General features: G+C 49.0%; 1 protein-coding gene across 3 annotated transcripts; it reads right to left on the bottom strand.

Moving 5' to 3' along the window:
- Positions 1-596: 596 nt before the first annotated feature.
- On the bottom strand, positions 597-23,980 carry PM20D1 (peptidase M20 domain containing 1). 3 transcript variants are annotated; one of them, XM_045787511.2, is made up of 13 exons: positions 23,754-23,979; positions 20,159-20,245; positions 18,498-18,730; positions 17,999-18,085; positions 16,793-16,926; positions 16,381-16,464; positions 15,598-15,673; positions 15,165-15,226; positions 14,840-14,918; positions 12,908-12,979; positions 7,331-7,499; positions 4,833-4,932; positions 597-3,631 (listed from the first exon to the last, which is right to left on the bottom strand). In XM_045787511.2, the coding sequence occupies exons 1-13, from the start codon at positions 23,923-23,925 to the stop codon at positions 3,508-3,510; spliced, it is 1,479 nt and encodes a 492-aa protein (XP_045643467.1). In that variant the 5' UTR covers positions 23,926-23,979; the 3' UTR covers positions 597-3,507. The 3 variants fall into 3 exon arrangements, with proteins under 3 accessions (XP_045643467.1, XP_045643465.1, XP_087712695.1); XM_045787509.2 differs by having other exon boundaries at positions 16,381-16,500; positions 23,754-23,978; XM_087856569.1 differs by lacking the exon at positions 597-3,631 and adding an exon at positions 4,329-4,499 and having other exon boundaries at positions 16,381-16,500; positions 23,754-23,980.
- Positions 23,981-24,762: the final 782 nt, after the last annotated feature.

The raw sequence follows: 24,762 nt of genomic DNA, 5'->3' as shown, positions 1-24,762 counted from the left end.
CTTGATTCTCTCTCCTTCTCCCTCTGCCCCTCCCACTCGTGCTCTCTCTCTCTAATAAATAATAATAATAAAAAAAAAACCAAGGATGTTTCCATCACTTGGGATTCAGTGCTGGCTCAGAGCAATCTGTCACCCCACACACATTTCCTGAGACTAACACAGTTCAGGCCCCAGAGAAATACTTCTCTACAGAGCCTGTCCTGTGTCTTCAGAAAAAAAAAAAAAAAGACATGTGAACACTCTGAAGAAGAGTAGGTTCTGTCCCTGTGAACTTCAGAGTCGCGCATGGCTTTGAAGTGCAGGGAGGGACTGGGCTGTCCAAGCGCTTAGCTAAGAGAAGAGAAAATTGACTTGTCAAATCCTTCCTCTCAGCGTGACTGCAACGGATTCCTGCATGACATGTTCTTTCTCAGGAGTGCTGAGTGTCCATTTTCTTGCTCTTCGTTGAGTTCCAGTTTCTGGTTCTGGACGTAGTCATGAGCCAGTGTAGTATTTACGACATTGCACATGGTGGCTGAGGGATATTTTTTGGTATTAAACACTTTATGTTTTTCTTACATTTTTATATTTGTTGGTCTAGATTAACATATATGAAGCATGATACTTATCCTTTTTATTGACAGCTACAAGGACACCGAACACTGGAACTGCAAGTAGTTTCATTTTTATAGACTTATTAAAACGAATGGAGACTTTGTGTCTTTCTCCTATCTCCTCTGGGGTAGAAGAACATTGGATCCAGAATGGCCAAGTTTTTGGCAACCCGGGTTCAACATCAAGGGACTCCAGCCAAACTTTATTCCTTTCCTTTCCTAGCCTCTTTGCTTACGACTATTTTGTCTTCCAACCTCAGGAAGTGAGGTGTGAGTAAGAAGCTTGAGCCAAATCTTTGATGAGGATGTAGGGTATACCTATGATTATTGCCAGAGTTCTTTCAAGATGGATTTGGGGAGTGGTAGATGGATGCAGGTAGGGATGGAGGAAAGTTCCAGATTCGTTGCCCCTTCCTGCCCAGAGCCTTAGAGCTCATGTTGTCCTGGTCTGGCCAGCACTCTTGGCCACTCTTTCCAGAAGTCAAGGTCCACAGGGCTGGAAGGTCTGCATTCTCGGAACTGGGATTTGGAGCAGTTCCCTCTCAAGGGCCTTCCTTCCCAATGCAGAGTCTGGAAAGACCATCCTTTCTGGGACTAGGAGAGAGTGGTGAGACCCAATGGGGACAAGGCCCCTTGCTCATTCTTCTCCCAGTTACCCCATGGATTATTAGAGACCCAGCTGTCCCCAAACTCAGAGAAGGGAAAAAAGCTGAACCCAGAAGCTGGAGTGGGGGTGGTAAGGAATGTTGGCAGACAGAGTGAGAGGTGTGAATAGAGAGAGGTCAGCCAGGGGAACAGCGAGAGCTTGAGCTAAGAACCAAAGCCAACCGTAGAACAGCCTTTGTCTTTGAGATCTCCTTGGATCGGAATGAATGAGCTACACATCACAGGTTCTTGGGGTGGGCAGTGTGGTGCGATTGTAAAAGCACTGGTCTTGGGGACTTTTGACTGGCATCTGAATTCCAGGGCTACCCCTTAAGAGCTGTGGGATCTGGGGCAGATGACCTGAGTCTCAGTTTCCTTCCTCTTTAGTACTCTCAGCACAGGCTTTGGACTCAGAGACACTTTGCCCTCAACACCTGCATGACCTTAGGCAAATGACTTAATCTCTGGGTCTTCGTTGCCTCATCTATAAAATAGGGGCAGTAGGCCTTGGAGCTGTTGTGAGGATTAAGTAAGATAACGGATGGGAAGTAGATTCCTTTATGAATTAGGACCACGGAACAATGGTGTGTGTGGGGCCAGGTGACCTGGGTCTGGATCTGCCCCCAGCTAGGTGTGTAACCTCTCGGAGAACCAATTCCTCCTCTGTAAGAAGGGGTAATAGTACTTTCTTCATGGGGCTCTTGTGGGGCTCTGATGAAATAAGGCACGAAAGCACTTTGTACAGCTCTGTGTGAAGGTGAAGGGTTACTTCTATTCTTCAGCTCACCCTCTAACAAAGGCTGAATAAATTCTGAATTGGCCAAAAAAGGGAGGGTGAGGGAAGGAATGTGAATCTTAGGGGGAGCAGCAAAAACAGCTCAAATAATCCCCACACTGTGTTTCTAACTCTTTCCATTAAGCCTAAGCTCCAAGGAAGAGCTCACGGCCAAGGGCACAGAGGGAGGTAAGGAATTGGGGGTATGGGGGTTGTGAGGCGGGAAAAAGAGCCTTCTGCTGTCAAACCCCAGGAAGGCATGAAAGGTCTTTGGTGAGGCAAAGAAGAGGGAGTCTCTCAAGTCCCAGCTCCATGTCTCCCTCTCTGACCCCAACTCCCTTGTGACTCACAAAGCTCAGCTCCCAGCCTTGAGCCAAGAAAGGCTGCCTTCCAATGCCCCCTACCTGGCAGCTACTAAGCTGATTCAAATATGCTCAGGGTTAGATTCCAGAGAAAAAGGACAGGAGCTCCGCTGTCCCCTAAGGGAGCGTAGCTTGCCCCTCCTCTGCCCACCACCTGGGGCAGAGCCCCTCAAGTCAGGCTCCTCCTTGCTCCCCCACCCCATAGCCACCACTCCCCTTTCAGAGGTCAGAACCGGGACCTGATGCCAGGGCCAGAGCCCTGCTGGTGCTGAGCTTCACTGCAAGGCAGCATCATGAGTGCCCTTCTCTTGGGAGCTCAGCCCACAGGATGTGCCAGGGAAATGTTTCCACAGATTAGTGCCTCCTGGGGTGGGACAGCAGCAGCAGGTGGCAGGAACAGGACAGGGGTGGGAGCAAAGCCCAGGGAGCCCTTGGGAGGAGCCCAAGGACAGAGGCTCTCTTCTCCAGGCTCCAGCCTCCAGAACCAGAAGGTTTGGGATTCCTGCAAAGCCCCCTGCCTCAGTTTCACCTCTCAGTGACCACTTGATGCTGCATAGCTCACTTTATTTGACCGGCTGTTGTGGTAATTACAGCAGTATCACAGTTTGACTAAGTTCTGATCCGGATGTAGAATAAATTGGAGGGTTGCAGGGGCAAGAGATGAAGAGCCAGCTAAAAATTCCAAAGGAAGGGGGAGGATGAGAAAGTTAAAGCAAAAAGAAATACATCAGTGATGGAGAAGGCAGCCTGGCAAGCATGCCCTAAATTAAACAGTTCTAGAAGGTAAAACCTGGTTTTCCAAATCTGCATTTGTCAAGTCAGGTCTTAACAAGGAGCAGTTGAATAACCAGTGTAAGACCAACGAGCCTGGTAACTTCCAAGATCGGGACAAGAAGGCAGTAAATGCTGGTCAGCCGAGGGATGCACGTGTTAGGAGGAAGGAAGAAGGCAGATTCCTGCCGGCCCTCCCCTACCCCTTGGCCTTGTTCTTTGGTGACTTCAGGTGTGAGTAAGGTGGGTGGGTGATGGCTCACCAAGTGGTTTTGACCCCAAGTTTCATCAACATTAGCTTTCCCCCTTGGCATGGTCATGGCTGAGGTCAGGCACTCCTAATCCAGCCGGACCCTTGACCTCATAGTTCGTGCCGGTGCGGCGCTGGCTCCTGGTCCGCGCCAGCGTTCTGGATAAACTCAAAGATGAACTTCACCTGGGTCTCGTAGGCTTGGACTGAGATTTTCTCATTGATTCCGTGGATGCTGAGTGAGAGAGATTTTGGGGAAGACAGGAGAGAGCCAACTGTTGGAGCGCAAGTGTTATTACCGAGGACCCCCCACCCCATGTCCCCTGAAGCCACTGGCCTTTGACTCGCCAAGGGTAAGAAGTGAGGTTTCACATGACATCTCTCCAGGGTCCAGCCCCATCGCAGAGAACAGTGCAGGGGCACATAATAATAATAATAATAATAATAATAATAATAATAATAATAATAAATCTTGGGGAGTTCAGAGTCGTTTCCCGCTTGGGAATCCATGTGATCATTTCTCCTCAGAGGGGAAACTATCTTCTTAATTCTCTTTCTCTTAGGCCAGAGTCCCCCTGGCCCCCACATTACTAGGGGCACAAAAGCAGAGGGAGGGCGACTGCCCAGGGTCCCTGTGGGGCCTCTACTTCACCTAGGAACTTCCCATCAGATCTTGTGCCCATGACCGGTGTCCATACAACACAACACACAACCAAACCACACACGCAACCTCAAAGATAGAGGAAAGAGAGAGTAGCAACCTGCTGTCCCCATTAACAAACAAGGCCCACGAAGCTGTTCTTATGCTCATATTCAAAGATTTTCATTCTATGGACCACTGACTTACGGTGGGGAAATAAGGTCTGGATATGATAAGGAACAGAAAGATAAGTGGAATTCAACCCCCCCCCCACACCCCAGGACTAAACATTTGCTGAAGAACCCACCCACGAATAGTAATTCACACACAGTAGTTAACATTGGTAGTCAGGTCTTACAGTCCTCTAGTGCATTTTCTTCTGAGAATTCAAGCCATGTGTCCGCCTTTGACCACATACAGGTCTGGATTTCACTGAGTGGTAACTGAGAAGTCTGGAGTCTCCCTTTTTGGGGAGAAAATGAAGCCCAGAGGGTAAGTATTCTTCCAAAGGGAGGAAGAGGGGGGATCACACCCAAGGGTCCTAATTCTACGAGGTTCTTTCCAATGATCTGATTATCTCCATCCCAGAAAAATAGTGGCCAATTCCCATACATTCTAGGGAGCAGCAAGACTGACAACGAGGAAATTTGGCCAGCTGGGTTCAACAATGTCTTCATTTCAGGTTGTGCCACCCTGGCTTTCCCCCATTCTGTGGACTGGCAGGAGAATGGGGTGGGGATAGGTCAGATGAATTTCCTCCTTCACCCTGCTGTTCGAACCTGTTCCACTTACTCACCTACGGAAGCTCTGAGGACGCAGGTAGAGGGGGTTGAACCGGTAGATGCCAGTGGTGAGGTTTGCATAGTGTCTGCTGTCTGTGTTGCCAATACAAATGCCTAGATGGGGAAAATCAAGAGGAATGGGGCTTTATGGGAGCCACCAAGCCAAGGTAGTGGTGGGAGGTGGGCTGACTGGAAAGTTAGGACCTCTGGGTCAATAAGAACATCACCAGGGCCCTCCTGGGAGCCTGCAGCTATGAATTTTTGTCCTTCAGGCTACCCATTCTCAAAACCCTACTAAAATGCCATTTCGGCCAGAAGCATGGAATCTTCTCCCCAGGACATTAGCGAGTTAAACCTTGAATGATCCAGACTGAAGTGTCCTCTCTTCATAATGGCCAGGGAGGCCATTACCTTCATTTTATACCCTTAGCTGGGCTATCTCAGAGATCTAGCTCTCCAGAGATCTAGCTATCAGTCCTTTATTGCTTCAGCTCTCTTTATATCACCCTAGCTCAGAAATCAACACCCTCCAGGGAGCTCTACTGCTATAAAATGCAGTCCTTTTAAGGTAGAACATAATTCCCTGTTATTTTCATCCTCTGAAGGATGACTTTGTCTTCCATGAGTCAAACTTCAGGTTAGGAAAGTCCCAGGATAGTCTCCAGGGTCTTGCTGTCTTGAAGGTAGTAGCAGCTCACCCCACGCTCCAGCTAGGGCTGGGACTTGTCCCCAGTGGGGGGGTCTCTGAGAAAAGACCCCCTGAAGCACCAATGAAAGAATGGTGGGATGATTTGAGATGTTCACTTGTGTTTTGTTCCATTTTCCACTCCTAGTTTCAAATAGGTAACTAGGCCCTTCAAACTCTTTGTTTTGGGGATTTCTACCAGTTGATGTCTGCCTATCTTTTTTCTGTAAAGGCCTAAACTTGTTAATGGGATTATGGTGGGTGCCTCAGAAGGGAGAGGGTAGTTCAGAGAGTCTTTGAGGGCCTAGAAAGAAGAATCAGGGACTAAGAGGGCCGGCTTGGTGGAGACCCAGGCCTTGCTCTGTGGCAGGAATTTGAGGAGGTGGCAGACCTCAGAGGGGTTGGCTGCCTGGTATGCTCAGGGAGGTGGGGTCTTAGGTCCAGAGTCAAAGATCCCACTCGTACAACAGGCCAGGAAATCAGAGGAAATCTCCAACCTGAAGTGACTTTTTAGCTAGGCTACAGATATCCAAGGTAACCACAAGCACCGATGACTACAGGCCAAGGGACTCCCATGCTATGTGGCTACCTAAGACCTTGAGGGCTTACTTCAAAATGAAGGTGGTGGTAGGGGTGCTTGGAGGCCTCAACAGTTCCCCAAGTTGAGTATCCTGAGGAGTGGGGCTTACAGCCAGATTTAAGTTGATTAAAACACAGGCTGCCCTTTTCCCACCAGACTTTGTGGCCGCAGAGCATCACGGTACTCTCCTTAAGGACCCAGGCCTAGCACAGAGGCAAGTCCAAAGTATGTGCTTAGAAAATGAGGGAATCCGGGGCCCCTGGGGGGGCTCAGCTGGTTACGTGTCCAACTCTCGACTCTTGCTCTTGGCTCAGGCCATGATCTCAGGGTCCTGGGATGGAGCCGCACATCAGGCTCTGCGCTCAATACAGAGTCTGCTTGTCTCTCTCCCTCCCCCAGCTTGCTCTTGCTCTCTCACTCTCTCTCTCTCAAACAAATAAACAAAACCTTAAAAAAAAAAAAGCAAATAAGGGAATTCATGATTAAACTTGGAATTTGAAAAATCTGGTCTTAGCATTAGAGCATTTCCTCCTCACATCATGGACCAGAGATCCTCAAACTGTGGTCAGCCATCATCTGGTCTCAGAATCCCCTGGGGGATTTGTTAAAAAGGCAGATTCCAGGGTCCTCTCCAGATCTGGTTAGCCTGAGTCTTTGGGAGCGGGTCCAGGTAACCTGCACTTTAGTAAGTTCCCTAGGTAATACTCTTCCACTCTTATATTGGAGAACCACTGTCTCCCCAGCACAGGTTTGGAAGGCAGGCTGGAAGACTAGGGAAGGGGCACAGATGCACTGCTGCTGGGACTGGTCTGGGCTGGGAGAGGGGAAGGGGGTTCATGCCAATGGTATAGGCGGGGCTATACCAGTCTGTTGAGCTCTGCTGCTGAGCTGTTATCCTGGATGGATCAGAACCAGCCTCGGAGAAACTTGGGCCCTTCTGTGGCTCCTCCAGAGGAGTGTGTGGGGGGCGGTCTGGGCTGGGCTGAGCCTCTCCTCCATACCAGATACGCTAGCCTAGGTTAAGCTAGGACCCAGGCATGACTGACCTAATTTATTGTTTCTGCTCTTTTCCTGTTTGCTTTCTGACTTCCACGCCGAGGGGAAAATACAGTTCCAGTCTCATCACGAGGGGAAGCAGCCAGATGTTTCCAGGCTGAACAGCTGGGGTGGAGGTAGGGCAGGAGACATTAGAGAGGAAACAGTTCCAGCCCCCACCTCCCTCCAGCCCCAGCTGATGAAGTCATTACCTGGGACAACAGTGCTGACTTCCGGGAAGATGGACTGTATGGTCTGGCGGAGCAGCTGGTAGCCCAAGGCCTGATGATCGGAGGGGCTAACAGGGAGTGGGTCAAAGGCATTCAACACGTGGAACTGGACCCGACTGTCAGCCACAATGTTCTTGACGAGGTCTAGGACCTTAAGGGAGCAAACAGAGGGAGTCTGAGTTCTTACTATCTGCTACCCAAGTACCCTATGAATTGAGAGTCCTGATTCCTCTCCAGCAAGGCAGCGCCAGGGCAGCTCATGTTTGCACTGGGACCTCAGTTTCAGCTGACTGGCTGCAGGACGTGGCAGAGTTGGGTCTTCCTGGCAAGCCGTCTACAGCATGGGAGACTGAGGTTAAACGTTCGGGAGGCTTGCCTTACAGCCACGAGGCAGGCAGGGAATTGGAAAGTCAGGAAATCGTGTGTCCTTCCTCTTGGGCTGTGAGTCATGGCCGGGTGGAATGTAGAAGACACAGCAGAAAGGGGAACACGACGGTCTTGAGGCAGGGTGACAGATGTGATGACCTCACTTCAACCTGGGTGTCTCAGACAGTTGAGGAAAGGGTCGCACACTTTTCTTCCTCCTCTCTGGGCATCCCTGCTTCCTGTTTGTAACCAACTTTACTGGAGCCAGGAAGATGAGCTCAACATAGACAAAAAGTCAGGCATTGGGGGACTGGTATTCAAGTTTTCTCTTTGCCTCCTTTCCTCAGGAAGGAACCCGAGGAAGCTCCTAGAAAATTCAGGCCGAAACAACTAGAGCTGAATCCAGCACAAGTCCTGGTCCCAGGCAGGACGTAGACCAGACCCTGTGGATCAGGTCACATGGAGACATGTGGGAATGGATCGGGAGGCTGGCTTAGGGTAGCCCCCCAAGCCCACCCCACCACCCAGGGAAAGCCCGAGCAGTAGTCTCGACCCTTCTGATCAGCAGGTGCTTTGGAACTGCCTCTGCCCTAGAGAGAGGGGTCCCATAGCTGAGGCTCACCTGCATGGGGGGGCATTATCTCAAGCATACCCCTTTTTATGGTAGTGTCCCATAGAAGCATGCTAGGAGCCGAGTCTGGAAAGGAAATGAGGGTCCTATTTCTGGCTCAGAAACCACCACTGAGCCAAACCAAATTCCCTGCTGTTGGATTAGCTGGGGGTGGTGGTGGACAACTCACTTCTCAGAGCTTATTTTCACTAGAGCATTTCTGTCCTAAATCCTCTAATACACGAATTAGTACATAGTCTTGATGTATCTTCAGCCAACTGGGAGGTTATCAGTCATCTCCTATAAAGTGGGTTGGGACTACGCCTGCTGACCCCTGTCCCAAATTCCTGTAACATTCCTGCCCCCAGAAACTGAAGAGGGCACACAGATGGGACCCCTCTCTGTGAAGAGGCTATAAGAGCTCAGTTTCCCACTAACTCTCAGGCCAGGTCCTGATGTAAGAGGAGGGGCTACCTCATTTCTGTGTTTTCAGGACCAGGAACATAAAAGGCATGCAATGGACGTTGGCTACAAGAAACTGAAGAGATATGAACCAATAAAACTAGTGGGAGTTGGCTCGCGAAGTAACTGGTCCAGGATTATACGGTCGGTGTCGCAGGGCTGGGTAGCTGAAGCTGTCTCCGACCTCACAAGGAGGCTGCTTTACTGCTTCCAAAGCCCATATGGGCTGAACTGGTGCTGAGCAGGGCCCAAGAGAGGACGGTGCGCACTAAGGTGGATTCCTCAGTGGTGTGGATTTTGAGCCAGAATTTGATGGACAGACGTGAAACGGGTGAAGAGGCAAGAGACAGTCTGAGCAGGGACAGGGGCATGCGCACAAATTGAGGAGTGACACCCAGCCACGGAGAGCCACTTTGAGCCGTGAGACCTTGGGCAAGCTGCTTAAGCCCTGTGCCTCAGCTTGCTTGTCTGCTAACGGAAGGATCACAGCAGCGCCTACCTGGTAAGGTGTTTGTGACGCTACTGGAATTAACAGACGTCAGGCGCTTGGGCCGGTTCCTGGCACATAGTCAACACTCAGTATATGCTAGTTCTTTGTTTAGACTAAAGGAGCCGCCCTGGGCAATCATCAGGGGCACAAGGATGGGACGAGGAGGAGGCACTTGTGAATGGTAAAAGGGACCTCAAAGGTTACTTTCGAGCACATCAGGCTCTCACTGCTCTGAGCTTCCACGGCCCTTGCCCCACATTCCCATGTTACATTTTCCCTCTGTTTTACGTGTACACATGTTTTTCCCTTGAGTGAATGATAGGTTTGTTGAAGGCAAGAACAAGGGATACCAAAAACATTGCTAAGGTCTTTAGAGTTCAGAGTTAGCAAGTCCAGCCTCCAACCCGCTGGAGGGCAGGGCTTCTCATTAACACCCACGACAGACTGTCATCCAGCCCGCGCACGCATACTTCCACGGCGGAAGGCCCACCATCACGTGTTATCATTCATTCTGCCTTGAGCAACTTGGTTATGAATGTCTTTATGAGGAACTGAGCTACGGCTTCCTGTAGCATCTCACCCCTCTCCCTTCATTATTGTATATATTTTATATCCTCCCGGGCATACAGTATATAAGCGGCAGATCAGCTGCGTTTCACCTCTGTTGAAATTAGACGCCTGTGCCCTTGTTCCCTGGAGGCAGTTTCCGGTCTCTGTTCTATGTCGGGTCCCAGGGTAAACGTCACCCCAGGGGACTGACCCTCTGTTCCGACCCCACCCCACAATCACTTTGTGACACAACATCCTATGATTTGCTTTATGATACTTGCCTCTTAAAAAATCAGCTTGCTCATGTATTTGATCGCTTGCTTATTGCTGTCCCTTCCCCACTAGAACATAAGTGCCACCGGGATGGGAATCCTGGCTGTCTTGCTCACCGTTCTCCCAAGTGCTCAGAAGAACATCTAGCCTATAGCAGCCACTCAGTAAATACTTGGTGAAGCAATGCATGGAGAAAGGCAGGCGTCTTCTGTACCACACTCTGGAGAGGTGGCCCGCATCCACCCCTTGAGAAGCTCACTACCATCCAAGGCGCCACATTCCCCAACTCTCCTTCAAGTGGGGGCTTCCTGAACCATCTCCCAGTGATCTTATTTTTACTCCTCGAGGCCCATTCAGAACAGACCTTCTACAGGGTAGCCTGGACCATTTCTGAAGCCTGCTCCTCACACCTAGGTGCTGGAGACCTCTCTACATCCGCAACATGGGAGACACCAGTTAGAGATGCAGGAAGAGGGTTCTGGCAACTGTATATGCTCCCACTGGGTCCAGCCCAAGGCCCTGTCCCCTTGGCCTTCAGACCAGCACAGTGTCCGAAGACGGAACCCGATGCGTGGAAAGGGGGCACGAGGGAGGGGAGGGATCAGAACAAAAGGTGCTCATGCTTTCAGATGCTGGAGGCTTTCCATTCCTCACTGGGCAGGATGGGCCCAGGGATTCCAGGGATTTCATGAGATAGACTGGGAAGGAAGGCCACTCTGGTGAGGGACCAGAGAGGAGGGAAGAGTGCCAGAAGCTGGGGAGATGAAAGCCCCAGCTGGTGGAAAACAGCCCTTGGGAAGGGCACGGAGTGGGAATGAGGCTGGAAAAAAACTGGTAGAAAGAAGTTCAATGGGGGGAATTCAGTGATTTCCTGGCCCCGTGATCCTCCAGGGAGAGGACAAAGGTTGGCACTCGGATGAAAAGCAGCTGAGCCCACAGCTCACACCGGTCCCAGCTTTCCCCGAATGCTGGGTGGCGCTGGGGCTGGCCATCAATCCATTCCCCCGCCCCCCTGCAGCGAGGGGTGGGCCTCCCACCCTGTGTGAGGACAAATAAAACCCTCCGGGGGGGAAGAACTTAGGGAGAAAGGACCACAAAAGTCGAAGTGTGGCTGACCCTCGAGGATCAGCACCAGAGACTCAGGGAACACCACCTGCCCCCAATTCTGCTTCATTCTGGAACGTACTAGTCAGTCCATAGTTGTTAGGTTGCCTCTTGAGATCATTTTTTGAAGGATTAGATTTGCCTTTTGAACTCTTTTTTAGCTCAGCCTGCTGTTTAAATAAGCTAGGCTTTCCTGCAGATGCCAAACACTCCGCACAACGGCTCCTCAAGCCTGCACCTTTTGGCTCACACGTCATTTCCTCGGGGAAGCCTTGCCTGACCCTACGCGAGGTCTGGTTCCCTGTTACGTTCTCCACTGGCAGCTGGTCCCTCTCCGTCATAGCGCTCATCCCAGCTTGCAGTTACGTACCGATTTTCAGCATTTTTAAATTGATGTTTGTAGCAGGCCACTGCCAGGCTCTGTCCTCGACTCTCTTCACTTCTAATTTTATACATCCTTCCTGTGGGATTTTATTGACTCTAGAGGTTTCATTTATGTCAGTAATACTCCAGCCTGTATCTCTAGTTCATTCTCGTTCCAGACCTGAGGTATTTATAATTGCCTATTTATAATTTATAAGCTTCTCAAACTTCTCACCCACTACCCTTCTCTGTGAATGTGCTCTACTTCCTGAACTCTCCGTCTTGGGTAAAGGTATTAGCACCTGGCCTACTATGTAGCTTAAAAACCTTGGAGCCGTCCTGCCTTTCTGTCTCCCCTAATGCATGACACACGACATTCTGCTGAACCCATGTCTCCCACCCTGGCAGGTTCCTTCTCCGCCCCATCACCGCTGCTCGGTCCGCTGCCTGAGATGCTGTCACAGCTTCCCAACCGTCTCCTCCTATGCCAGCACTTCTTCCGCATTGCCACCAGCACCGTCTCCCCAGAAGCACATCTGAGGACATCACGACCCCGTTTGAAGACCTCTGACAGTTCCCTCTGTCCACCGCACACAAGGCCCTGAGTCCCACTCTCCAACTCCATTTTCACCACCTGCCACTTCCGCCCGGTCTGTCCTCCTCTTTAGCCTTACTTTACTTTAGCCTGACTCTTTACATGGCAGCTCAAATTTCTAGTGTCAGAAAGCACTTTCTAGATCCTCAGAGGCAGGGACCTTCTCTGGTCTTTTAGCAATTTGTTCATCCCGGTCTGTCCTCCTCTTTAGCCTTACTTTACTTTAGCCTGACTCTTTACATGGCAGCTCAAATTTCTAGTGTCAGAAAGCACTTTCTAGATCCTCAGAGGCAGGGACCTTCTCTGGTCTTTTAGCAATTTGTTCATCCCGAATTGTTTTGATCGTGAGCCGGTGGGGTGGTTCTGGAGCTAGGTCGCTAGATGCGTAATCTTTGGCACGTCCCTTACCTGATTTTTTGATTAAGGATGATAATAGGGTGGTCGTGGGCATTAAACGAGCACGCATACACCTTAGAACAGTGCCACACACCAAGCAAGCCTGCGGGGTATGTCTGCTACTAGTATTATCATTTATCAGACTCCAAGTTCCTCCCAAACCAGAGGTCTTCTATCCTCATCAGCTTCTTGGAGGCCTCCAAAGAAAGTTCAACAAATGCTATTGAATAAGCCCACCAATGTTCGTTAAAAGATGGCAGTTGGCCAGTCCTGGGACGGCAGCTACACCCAGACCCTGAACACCACACATCCCCGATACAGAACCGGCGGTTGGGAACGGAAGTCACGCACCTCCTGGACGGTCTGCGCAGGGTGAATCCGCATGTTGATTATGGCCTGGGCCACCGGGGGGATGACATTCACCTGGAGAGAAAACCACAAACCCTGGCCTGAGCCACATGGGCTCCCCTGCCCGGGAAAGGCCAACTACCACCAGTAGAGAGAGGAAGCCAATTTGAAAGGCACACGGCTTCACTTTCGGTGGGCCCCTTGTCTTCTGGGGCGCTTGACAAGGGGTTATGCTCAGAGCTAGAGAGGTGTGGCTGCGTTAGGCTAGACCTCCATGCTTCTTGGTCGTGGAGGGGGTCACAGAGAGCTGCTCAGAGCAAGACTGTTTCCTCCGGGACCACGCAGACCTCTTGCTCCTGGCGGTCTTCCACGCATGCTCTCTTCCTGGGGCACCTGGGACATCCCTGCAGCAGTTAGTGCCCACTCGGGACGGGGCACCCCGAGCCGCCGCAGGCCCCCGTCATGCTGTGCTTGATCCCCAAAGGCGGCGATGATGGTGGTTTCCCACGTCTAATTGCAAAATTTGACTCTGTTCTCTGCCCAACCAGGAAGAACCCAAGGTGAACTGGAGGAGAGAGTTAGGCTCTGAGCGGAGTTTTTCCTCAGAGGCCACAAGAGAATGGACTCCCCAACTCTGAATCTTTCTTTGAACTGGTTCGGTGCAACAAAGCACTGGAGTAGGGGTAGGAGAGCTGGGCTGTTACAAATTAGCAGTGGGATTCTGCATAGTTATAACCCGTTGGTGCCTCTGTTTCCCGACTGGCAATTGGGGCGATGGTACCAGGAGGGCTGTGAGCAGGATGAAATGGAGTGACAAAGGTGATAGTATTCCGGACAGATAAAACGGCATTCACATGCAAGGACACAGTATTATTATTTAGGTGAACGCTCTAGGCAGCTGGGGAAGACAGCTCGGGTCTGGCGGACACACCGGACACTCCAGTCGGTGATGCCAGGAGTTAACTGAGGTGCCATTCATTGTACTCAACCTGGGCTCCAGGTGACCACAGCTCCACAAGGCCACCCAGTAAGCTTGGTGCACGGCGCTCCCTAGAGTAGTGCTGGTGGTACTGGTAGTAAATGGAACGGTCTCACTTCACTCAAGATTTCAGAAAGGCCTCGGCCCAGGCTACGCAGGGTGGCTGTGGCTTGTTCCTTTAAACAGAGATGCCCCTTCGTGGCCCATCCAACTGGAAGTAGACCAATTTACCAAAAAGTAGTTCTTGGAAAAGAAAAGCCTATGAAAGTAATAATTCACTCGACATTTATTTCTACGAGTGAACTTCACTTAGAGTTGATGTCTGTTCAGATTACCCAGTATTTAGTGTGTTTTGGGAAATGACTAATATACGCCTTTAGGCGTTGTATATATCACAAATGTTATTATAGACTTTATAAATGGTGGGTTAGTTTCTTTCTTTTGACTCAGAGTAGCATGAGGGGAAAAGACATTAATCATTAAATTTGTTAGGTGAATCAATCTTCCAAAGTATGGTGAAGAATAACCAAAAGATCCTTGATGGTAGAAAAGTTAGAACCTTTAGTCTAACTGACCAAACTGCTAGGTATATATTTAACATGTTGAATGAGTATCGCTCACAAAAATTAACTCCCAAATGACTGCCCTTCATACCAGTATCATGGTTGTTTTTTTGAAGGGGTGCAGACTCAAGGAACCTGAGAAGGGCCATGGACACCCCCTAAAATACACATATACAAAATCCGGCTAGCAATTTCAGAGGGTTTGTAGACCTCAGCTCCAACACTTGCTCTTGAGGTGACACAATGGGTATCACTGTACAGTTCAGCACTGGGCCTTCCTATTATTCACACTGTAATCAGAGAAGGAAGAAGGGACCGGGAGATAAAGCCAAAGGATGGAGAAGTGAGTGGACAGTGAGGAAAAGGTGTAGGGGAGGATCCAGGAGATGTTACCTTGACTCCTGCGTTGAACATGGTGAGTGCCATGGTGGTCCTGACCAGCGTGTTGGTTATGTAACTCCTCTCCATGAACCTAAAGCAAAAGGACTAAGGTTAGACATTAGGAAGAACTGTCCAACGTGGAGAAGGAATGAGTTGGAAGATCACCCACTTTCCTGAATCTCAGAGATCTTTAAGACTAGGAGGGACATCCTATATATGAATTAGATGTAGTTTCTGGTGGCGAAGGGATGATTAGTCAGGCCCAGTTAAGCCAAAGGAGAGGGGACTGGGTAGGCTTGGGTTGGAGGATGAGAAAGAAGGAAAGACAAAACTTTACCTGCTTACAAGGGGCCCAAATAGCCACAGGTTGCTCAAGATAATATTGGCAGGGAAGGGGAACTGAAAGGGAAAGAACCAGATCAGCAGGATTTCAGTGGGGTCAGCATAACAGGGTCACTGCACCCGAGGCATGGGTCTCTCCCTGCTTTAGATCTGCCTTGAGGGCCCTCAGTGGCAGCCTCAGGGACGAGTGGGAAACAGCTCCCAAAGGTGCCTGGGTGTGTCAGGTCTTAGGGTCTCAGAGAAGCACCAACACCCCTAGGAAGAAGTCAGATCCTTGTGTCTTGGCTCACCCTCTGGCTGAAAACAGGTGAGTACGTGCACAGCACTGGTCAGCAGTGGGCCCCTCTACTACTCTGAAAGCTACTTCTCTGCCACCCTTTCTTCCTCTCCCACAGCCGACCAAGAGTACGGGAGACACCTTTTCCCACCTCATGTGCCAGTTCCTGCAATGTCATTTTCGTTGGCCCGCTTACAAACATGTTCGGCATTGGTGTCTGCTCCAGGCTGCAAGAGAAAGGGAGTTCTCAAGACTTCCCCAACCCCAGTTAAAGATCAGCGATCTGAAGGGAAGAAGGAGGGATACAGGATTTTTCAACAGGTCTGGCCAGGAGGTGTTCCATTCACCTTCTCTCACTTCCACTGATCCACCTGTTTGGAGACCTCGACGCACAAGTGGGACCACCTCTAGTCCATCAGCAGAAGCTGTCCCTGTTGACCAAGACCCTGTACCCCAACTCTCATGGCACCTACCACCTTGTAGCAGAATTATCAGTCTCTGCAGCTAACTGTGAGTTCCTTGGCTGTGTTTCTTTCCATGGCTGTATGCCCACCACTGGGCACAAAGCCTTAAACACTGGTAATCAGTTACATATTTAACTGAATTAATATTCTTCTTCTTCCCACTTTGCTAAGAAAATTCAGCTGGAGGGAAGCTTTGCTGTGACAGACCCTGCTGTGCTCACCCACAGCCTGCAGCCCTTATGTCCTGACCTAGCTTTTATGGGCCAGCTCTTGCTTGCAATATGGGTAGATCCTTTTCTGACCTTTGATCCCTGCCTGGGTACTGGTGGCTCTGTCCTCCCTGAAGCCCCCATTGTGGCTTCTCAGCCAAGCTTCAGGGCCGGAAGCTTAGCCTCTTCAAACTCAAAAGCGGGAAAGTACCAGGTCTTCCATCCCGAGTCTGGCAAGGGAGCGGGGCCCGTGTTGCTTACCGGCTGACAGCGGCTGCGAGGACGCCGATGCTTGTCTCCTTTGGGGGAGCTGAGGAGTGGCCTGGAGTCATGTTTACTTGCAGCCTGAGGTTAATCAAACCCTTCTCTGAGACTGCAATCCTGTAGGAGAGGATCAGAGAGGGCCCTCCTGACTTCCTCCCACCTTGAATTATCCCAAGGCCCCAAAGGCCCGCCTGCACAGTGGTCTGGTGGTCTAGGAGATTGGCTTCATCTGCTTAAAAAAATTAACACTAGAGGAAAAAGGGAAGGGGGAGCCCAAAATTGGTCGAAGTTCAGGGCTAGAGGAATAAAATAAAGAGCTCTGTCAATATGGCTTATAGACGCCAGGCTGGGGTCATCTGAAATGGGGTGAGAATACCTTCCAAGGTAGGGGGTGGGGTACTTTACTCACATGGCAAAGGGCTTCTTGAGGTAGGAAACGAAACCATCCAAGATGAAGTTACCCTCGTCCACAATGAAGGCTAGCTTGACACCCCTCGTCTGTAGCAGGGCTGAGATCTTCTGAGCCCCATTATGCCCTGACACCTGCAGACATTAAACCCATGGCCACAGTCCTTCTCAGCCAGACCCCCAAGAGCTAATGGAGACCCATTCAACATAGCCAGGGGCTCCAGAACCTCCCTGCCCAGTCTTCTTCTGGGGGGAGTGGGGAGGGGACGGGCAAGGGGCCGAGATGATCCTGCTTCACAGAACCCTGGAATATCACAGCTGGAGAGCCAAACTGCCCTCATTTCACAGATGAAGAGGGTGGGACCTATAGAATGAAGTGACTGGCCCAGGGTCAAAGTAGGTGACATCACTGGAAATAAAACACTGATTCTTTGCTCCCCGTTGGTTTGCTTTCTATCACACCCATGTTCTCAAAGTGTCATCGATGGAACACCTACCTGCCTCAGATATTACCAGGGAGTTTGTTAAAAAATGCAGAATTATGCCTATCACTAAATGAAAGAAGCCGATCTGAAAAGGCTATATATTGGATGAGTCCAACTATAGGACATTCTGGAAAAGGTAAAATTATGGAGACAGTAAAAAAAAAAAATCTGTGGTTTCCAGGGTTTGGGGGAGGGAGGGATGAATAGGTGGAGTAGAGAGGATTTCTAGGGCAGTGAAACTACTCTGTGTGAAACTATAATGGTGGACCCATGTCACTATACAACTGACCAAGCCCACAGAATGGACACCAAAAGTAAACCCTAATGTAAACTAGGGCTTTGGGTAATTATGATGTATCAATGTAGGTTCATCAGTTGTAACAAATACCCCTCTGGTGGGGATGCTGGTAATGGGGGAGGCTGTGCACATGTGGTGTGGATATAAGGGAAATCTCTATGCTTTCTCAATTTTGCTGTGAGCCTAAAATTGCTCTAAAAAAAATAAAGCCTTTTACAAATTCAAATCTATGGCACAGGGTCCGGGAATCTGCATTTTGGTCCAGGGCCTGAGACAGTTCTGGCACATAGATACCCAGAGGAGCTGGCAAACCCCCACACCATATTCGGGAGACCCTGTAGCTCGGGAGCAAACCGGACTACAGTGAAACTCTGCGCCGCAAACAGGGGTCCTAGGGACGGTTTATAGCGTGAGGAGGCTCTACCTCTTCATCATGGCCCAGAGCAATGAAGAAAGATCTTCGAGGGATGTAGTTTCTGTTCAGCAAGAGCTCCAGGGCCTGCAGGATTGCCTGGGGGGAAGAAGCAGAAGGGATGAGGGAGAATCAGGGCATCGGTGACATTCAGCTGCCTGCATCACGGCTGGTGGGGCTGGTATCGGACACTCTCTTTAAAGAGAACAAATTCAAGTGGCCCCGGGGGATGGGAGGTGAGGAAACAGCTCCTTCACCAGCTGGAGAAAAGCCTAAATGTATCCGTTCAGAGCTGAAAGGGTCCCTGGAGATCATCTACTCTAGTCCTTATTTCACAGTTGAGAAATCAAGACCCGGAAAAGGACAGTGACCAAGTGATGGCTGGAACCCAGGTCTCCTGGGGCCGAGGTTCTTTCTACCATAACCTCATGCCTCCCAGGGGTCAGCTGAGCATCCCCAACCTGGATGACTCTTTAGGGCCCCGGGGCAGAGGGAACAAAGCATTTCAGACCATCAGAGAGTTCTTGTTGTCCAGTGTGCCTTGGCCATGGATGAAGCCATCACGTTCCAAGCCAGAGAAGGGGGGCACCTCCCAGCCTTCCTCAGGGGTGGGCACCACGTCACTGTGCGCCATCAGCATGTAGGGCTGCAAGCTGGGGTCAGAGCCTCGGACAGTGAACAGGTGGCTATACTCTCCTATGACTTCATGCTGGATAAAGCTGGTTTTGAAAACTGTTGGAAAGACTAGAGACAAAGGGATGAAAAGCAGGGAGAGAGAAAGTCAGATTTAACAATTTCCTTTGGTTTTCCTACCGTTTAATAGAAAATGTCTACCCCCAACCTCCCTTTTTGAAAACATGCTGCGTCCTGTAGGAAGCCTGGAACAAAGCCAGTGTGATTCCTGATTTGCCTGGACAATCTGTGAAATTCCTCTTCCTCATATTTTAATGCAATACTACTACGTAATAATGGGCACATCAAGATTCCATCATGGTGACAGCTGGTAGGTCAAGATCTGGTTTGGTCTGACCTGTAATATGTTATCACAAGTATATGCTACCGCACTATTCAGACGAGGAGTGTGTTAAATTTTAAATATAGTAGTCCCCAATATCCAAATTACTTGGAACCAAACATGATCCTTATATTTAAAAAAAAAGCAAGACCTTTTTTTATTTGAAAAATAATATTCCTACTCTGTGTCATACGGAGAGAAGATTGCTCTGACTAGCACAAGGCTACACTTCTGCGTGCAGGTGTGGACGTTCTCGGGGTCAGTAACTCAAGTTATAGACAGTGTTAGAGAGGGGGGTACTGGCTATACACCTAGGCTGGCTCCTCCCAGCCCTGACAACTTTGGAGGGGCTGTTCTTTTCTTTGACTTAGGAAGAGGGCCTCACTACTCTCCATGAGCTTTTCATAGGGGGACTGGGGAGTTCCAAGTCTCCTTTTTCTTCTTGACCCATCCCTTCTTTGGCTCACGTGCTGGTGAGGGGCTGATATGGCAGCTCAAAGTTGCTGACGGCCTCGAAGCTCAGAAATGGGTCAGTAAAGAATCTAGAGAAGGGCCTGGGTGGGAGGAGTGTGTACATAGGTGCGTAGGTGTGTGTCCCGAGGTAGAGGTGGGAGGAGCATGGGGTATAGTTTCTGGAAACTTGCATGGGAAGAAGGAATTCCTAGTCCTACCTTTTTTTCTTTTTTGAGTATAGCTGACACAAATGTGCCCTTAGTTTTCGGTATACAACTTACTGATTTGACAGGTTTATATATTATGCTGTGTTCACCACACGCATAGCTACCATCTGTCCCGATACATGGCTGTTAGAATATCACTGACTGTATTCCCTATGCTGTACCTTTTATTTCCTTTCCTTGTCCTATCTTTTGATTACATCATATTTATTGACTGTTACATATTTAGGGCAAAGATCGGGAGAGTTCAAACTCCAACCCAATAGCTATGTGCTTTAGTTTTTCAGAGGCCAAATAAATCTATTTGGCCACCATTCTGACTCCTGGGGAGCTTCTATTCCTCCCCACTGTGTGTAAACTCAAAATAGGCCCACGGCAATTTGACTGTCCTCTGGTCAGTAACAAAAGAAGCTTCTTCATCACCTTGTATAGAACTGTGTCTGCAGGGCTACTGCCCCCCACCCCAAGCTTGTGGCTGACCTGTACGAAGGTATTCTCCAAACTCGGCCAGGGCTGTTACATTCAAGTTCTCCGGGCTGAAAGACACTGTTGGAATCCGGATGGCACCTGTCAGGGGCAGACAGAGATGCGAGATTACAGATGATAACCACCACTGGTTTTCCCACAGCCCTCTGTGCAAAGAGAGTTCTTTGCATTCAGGATCTTATTGTGGAGGGTGAAACAATCCTATGAGGTAGCACTGCTGTTTTCTCTGATTCAAATGTGGGAAAACAAGTTTAGAGGGGTTAAGTGAGCTGCTCAGGACTGTCCTGAAATAAGCAGCAGAACTGGGATTTAAGACCAGGTCTTTCAGGTTTGTTTAGACTAACATGGTTCTTCTTCTTCTTTTTTTTTTTTAATGTATTTGAGAGAGCCAGGACATGTGGGGGAAGGGGCAGGGGGAGAGGGAGAAGCAGCCCAATGCAGGGCTTGATCCCAGGACCCTGGGATCATGACCTGAACTGAAGGCAGACGCTTAACCGACTGAGCCACCCAGGTGCCCCTAGACTAATATAGTTCTTAAAAGAATATAAAGTCCTATGTTCACAATAGTTTTATTTACAATAGCCAATATAAGAAAACAAATGGAGTGTCCATCAATATATGAATGGATAAAGATGTGGTACCTCACTAAACACCAATAAATTCTGTCAAATTGTTTTCCCAAAAGTTTGGAGCAATTCATGTTCCCCCTAGCAGGACATGTGAGTGTCAGAACCCACCTCCACATGCAGAGAGTTACCCGCCTTTGGCAAAGTTTGCCCTGTGGTTGGATAAAAAATGAGATGCTGTCGGTGTTTGCATTTTCAGTTCCCTGACCTCCAAGGCAGCTGAGCATCTCCTCATATGGCCATTTGCATTTCCTCTGCTGTGAACTGCCAGGCTAAGCCACTCGAGCAAGCTCCTTTATCTCTTTTTGCCTCGGTTTTATTTTCTTTCTGTTGGGCATTAAGACCTACATCTGGGGCTGTTGTGAGGACCAAATGAGTTAACACTTGTAAAGTGCTCAGAACTGTGCCTAACACGCTGTTAAGTGCTGAGTTAATGCTGGCTTTAAAATGGTTTATTCACTATATTCATAGTTGCTTGGATTTACCCAGAAGATCTCCAGAAGGATACAAAGGAATCTAATACAAGCAGCTACTTAGTTACCTTTGTGTATTTGTGGGGGCGAGAAAGTTGTGGTGGTTGGTGGGAAATGGGGACACGAAGGCAGGGTGGGACTGAGACACACCCCCAAGACTGCTTACACTATTTTGGGTTTTGTTTTAACTATGTGAATGTATTACCTATCCAGAAATAAAGGAAACATTTTTTAATTGGCAAAAAAAAGGTATACACACACACACACACACACACACACACACACACACACACACACACACAGAGATTGGAATATTACTCAGCCATAAAAAGTGAAATCTTGGCATTTGCGACAGCATAGATGGACCTAGAGGGTACTATGCTAAGCAAAAAATCAGACAGAGAAAGACAAACACCATATGATTTTACTCCTATGGGAATAAGAAAGAAAGAAAGAAAGAAAGAAAGAAATAGAAACTAAACAAATAAAATAAAACAAACTTACAAATACAGAGAACAGACTAGTGGTTACTAGAGGGGAAGGGGGTCAACCGTGTGTGATGGTCACTAGACTTGTGATGGGGATCACTTTTCATTGTATACAGATGTCAAATTATAAAGTCGAATACCTGAAACTTTTATAAATTGCTTCTAAGCCTCACTCTGCCTCTGAAACCACCATCCCTTCGATGAACCGGAGAAGCCCCCTATCCTGGGTCCCTACGTGAATGAGGCTTTGTGTGCAGAGAGTAGGCTTATTACTCGTGGACTGGCTCATCCAGAGTCTCACTGATCTCTCAGCCAAGGCCAGCTTTTTGGACACCTGATGCCTGTGAAGGGGCAGATTCAGAAGCTCCCGAACAAACTCCTCAGTCCTAAATAATCTTCACCCAGATGTTTCAGTTCCTGAATTGCTATTAGGTTTATCCCTTTGAGCCCTGAAGGCTTTGCACTTTAAAGAGATCCATTATCATATGCAAACACCTGTGGGAGGGGAATGCAATAAATTCTGAGAATATTTGCTTAGATATCCCAAAACACAGTGCGAAGAACAAAGGCACCTAGGCAGTGCATTTGTCAAGGGAGGGCCTCTGAAAAGACAAGCTTACCTCTGTAATCAGTTTTGCTAAGGATCAACCTTGCATCACAGCCCACCACATAGATGGGGAAGTCAAGGATCAAAAGATGAAACTATAGGAGACAAATTCAAAATCTGATCTCAAATATTTTGCCTTGAGGCATGTGGCTATATATGGGTATATATATAGGCCATACAAGTAGATATAGGCCATGTAGCCATGTGGTTATAAGGTCCCTACTTTGGGTTCTTTACATAAGAAAGTTTTTGCTTTCTTTTGGATGAAAAGACTCTGGGGTGAGCAGCTGCTCACTGGCTTTTAGAGAACTCACTATTTGTGCTGTGCTTTGGGAGAGCTCTGCTCTGCCTCCAGACCAGGCACATGTACAATTTATATTCAACCATGGGGGTTAGCATTGGTTCCCTGCATCTGCCTGCACATGTTTATGTAGGCAGTTTCTTTTAATCCATTATTTAACGAAAGGGAAAAGACTGGAGCTAGGCCCAGTGGTGAGGAGGATCTCATTGTCCCATAGGATCTAGCCCTCAACAGACCGTTTCCCCTTTTCCTCTGGAAAATGCAGACTGAGAAGGCAAATGAGTTTTTAACCTTGGTTTGCGGTCTAGGGGAGAGATGCCTGTTAATTAGGAGAGGAAATTTGGAACATCTCACACCCCTTTACGGAGTCATCTGGAGTGGGGTGGATCCTACAGGGTGGATCCTACAAGCCACAGGTGTTATCACCCAGTGCTTACTCCTTGCTGTGGGGTCCCTGGGGAAAGTCATTTAACTGACCTAAGCTTCAATTTCCCTCCACTGTAGATAAAATTAAGATAATTTAGTCTTAAGATATCACAGAGATTTAACAGAAGTGAAAACTTTCTAAGGTTAAACAAACTGAGGGCGTCAGAGGGGAGGGGGGTAGGGGAATGGGATAGACCGGTGATGGGTAGTAAGGAGGGCATGTATTGCATGGTGCACTGGGTGTTATACACAACTAATGAATCATCGAACTTTACGTCGGAAACCGGGGATGTACTGTATGGTGACTAACATAATATAATAAAAAAACATTTAAAAAAAGTACAAATAAAAGCTATTGCAATACTGAGGCAAAGCAGGGGGTAGGCTGGATGACAGCCAAGGCAACAGGGGCGACGGTGGAAGCTAGGGATGGTTCCAGGCGAGGCAGGGAACACCCGAGTCCCCAGAAGCCAGGTCTGGGGCAAGAGTGGCGTCCCCACGCCCGGGCACGAGGTGCTGGGACTCGGGCTGCGCTGGTCTGGGGAGTGTGGTGGAGCTCCAGTTCCAGTAATGGCCCCGCTGCGGTGGGAGCGGGGCGGCACGGGGTGGCCCAAGGAGAGAGGGACCTATATATCTGGGCATAGCTGGGCAAAGGGGACCAGGCTCACCTTTCAGCGCTTCCTTCATCGCGAAGCGCTCGCCTGGGCTGAACTGAGAAGGGATTTGCGGCGCCCTCTGATGCTCCCGGCCCTTCAGGCCCTTCGATCTGGAAACTGTGGAGATACCTAGCAGCAGCAGCACAGCCGCCAGAGCCAGCACGTAAACACCGTGCCGAGCCATGCTTCCCTCTGGTCTGCAGCTGGAGTTTGGACCTGAACTACAAGCCCGTTTGTCGTCCTGTCACTGCTCCAATTCCCGCAACTGCCTTGGTCCCACCCTATCCCCAGACTTGACCAATCGCCGCTTGCCTGGGGCTGAGGAATAACCAATCGACAAGACGGCTCCGCCCAGGTTCGCAGGGCCTGTTGGGAGTGGTGGTTTCGCGGTCTGGGATAGGCTGAAGTAGAGCAAAGGTGAGGACTGCAGGTAAACGGTAGGTCTTATGTGCCCTTGATCTTCTGCTTTGAGATTCTCAGAAATCCCTTGCTATATGACAAGTCAATGAAAGGGGGAAAAGGCAAAATAAAATCAGCAAAGCGTATCAGACCTCAATCTGCTTCTCACGTCTGAAGTTTAGAACTTGATTACCATCCCCTCATACAGTGGGGGAGCTTTCCGGCCCGAGGCTTTATTTAATCTGAAATGCAAACAGTATTCCTCTATCTATAGATTTTGCTTTGAATGATCAGTTCAGAGGGCTTGCTCCTGTTTAGGAATTCGTTGAAAGTGTTTTTGATATTAATGTAAACACTGCATTTTTGCAACTCTAGGCAAATACGCAAAGACTGAAGGTTTTGAGAAAGATTGCGTTTTAATAATTTTATTGTATTTAATAAACTGAAATTTTATAAATAGTTATTTTGTAAATAGCTGTTTAGAGTAAAGGATCACTTTGGAAAAAAGAAAAAGAAAATTGGGACACAGAATAAAATTAGATTTATTGGAGCCAGAAAAAAAAAAGAAAACATTCCTTTCATATCCCTTGATGCAATTTAATCTGCCACTAGTCACATATTT

The sequence above is a fragment of the Ursus americanus genome, chromosome 2 (genome assembly GCF_024610735.1).
Source record: "Ursus americanus isolate L20-20 chromosome 2, mUrsAme1.1.p, whole genome shotgun sequence".
Classification (NCBI taxonomy): Eukaryota; Metazoa; Chordata; class Mammalia; order Carnivora; family Ursidae; genus Ursus; species Ursus americanus.
This window is presented reverse-complemented; position numbering and strand designations above follow the sequence as displayed.

Bases quoted from the DNA above. Each gene is read 5' to 3' on its own strand.
- PM20D1 (XM_045787509.2), bottom strand. From the start codon at position 23,925: ATGGCTCGGCACGGTGTTTACGTGCTGGCTCTGGCGGCTGTGCTGCTG. The intron at 15,674-16,380 runs GTAAGCAACACG...TTTCTCTTGCAG, and splicing joins CTCGCAGCCGCTGTCAGCCG to CCTGGAGCAGACACCAATGC. The intron at 15,227-15,597 runs GTGGGAAAAGGT...TTTCCCTTTCAG, and splicing joins TGCAGGAACTGGCACATGAG to TTCCCCTTCCCTGCCAATAT.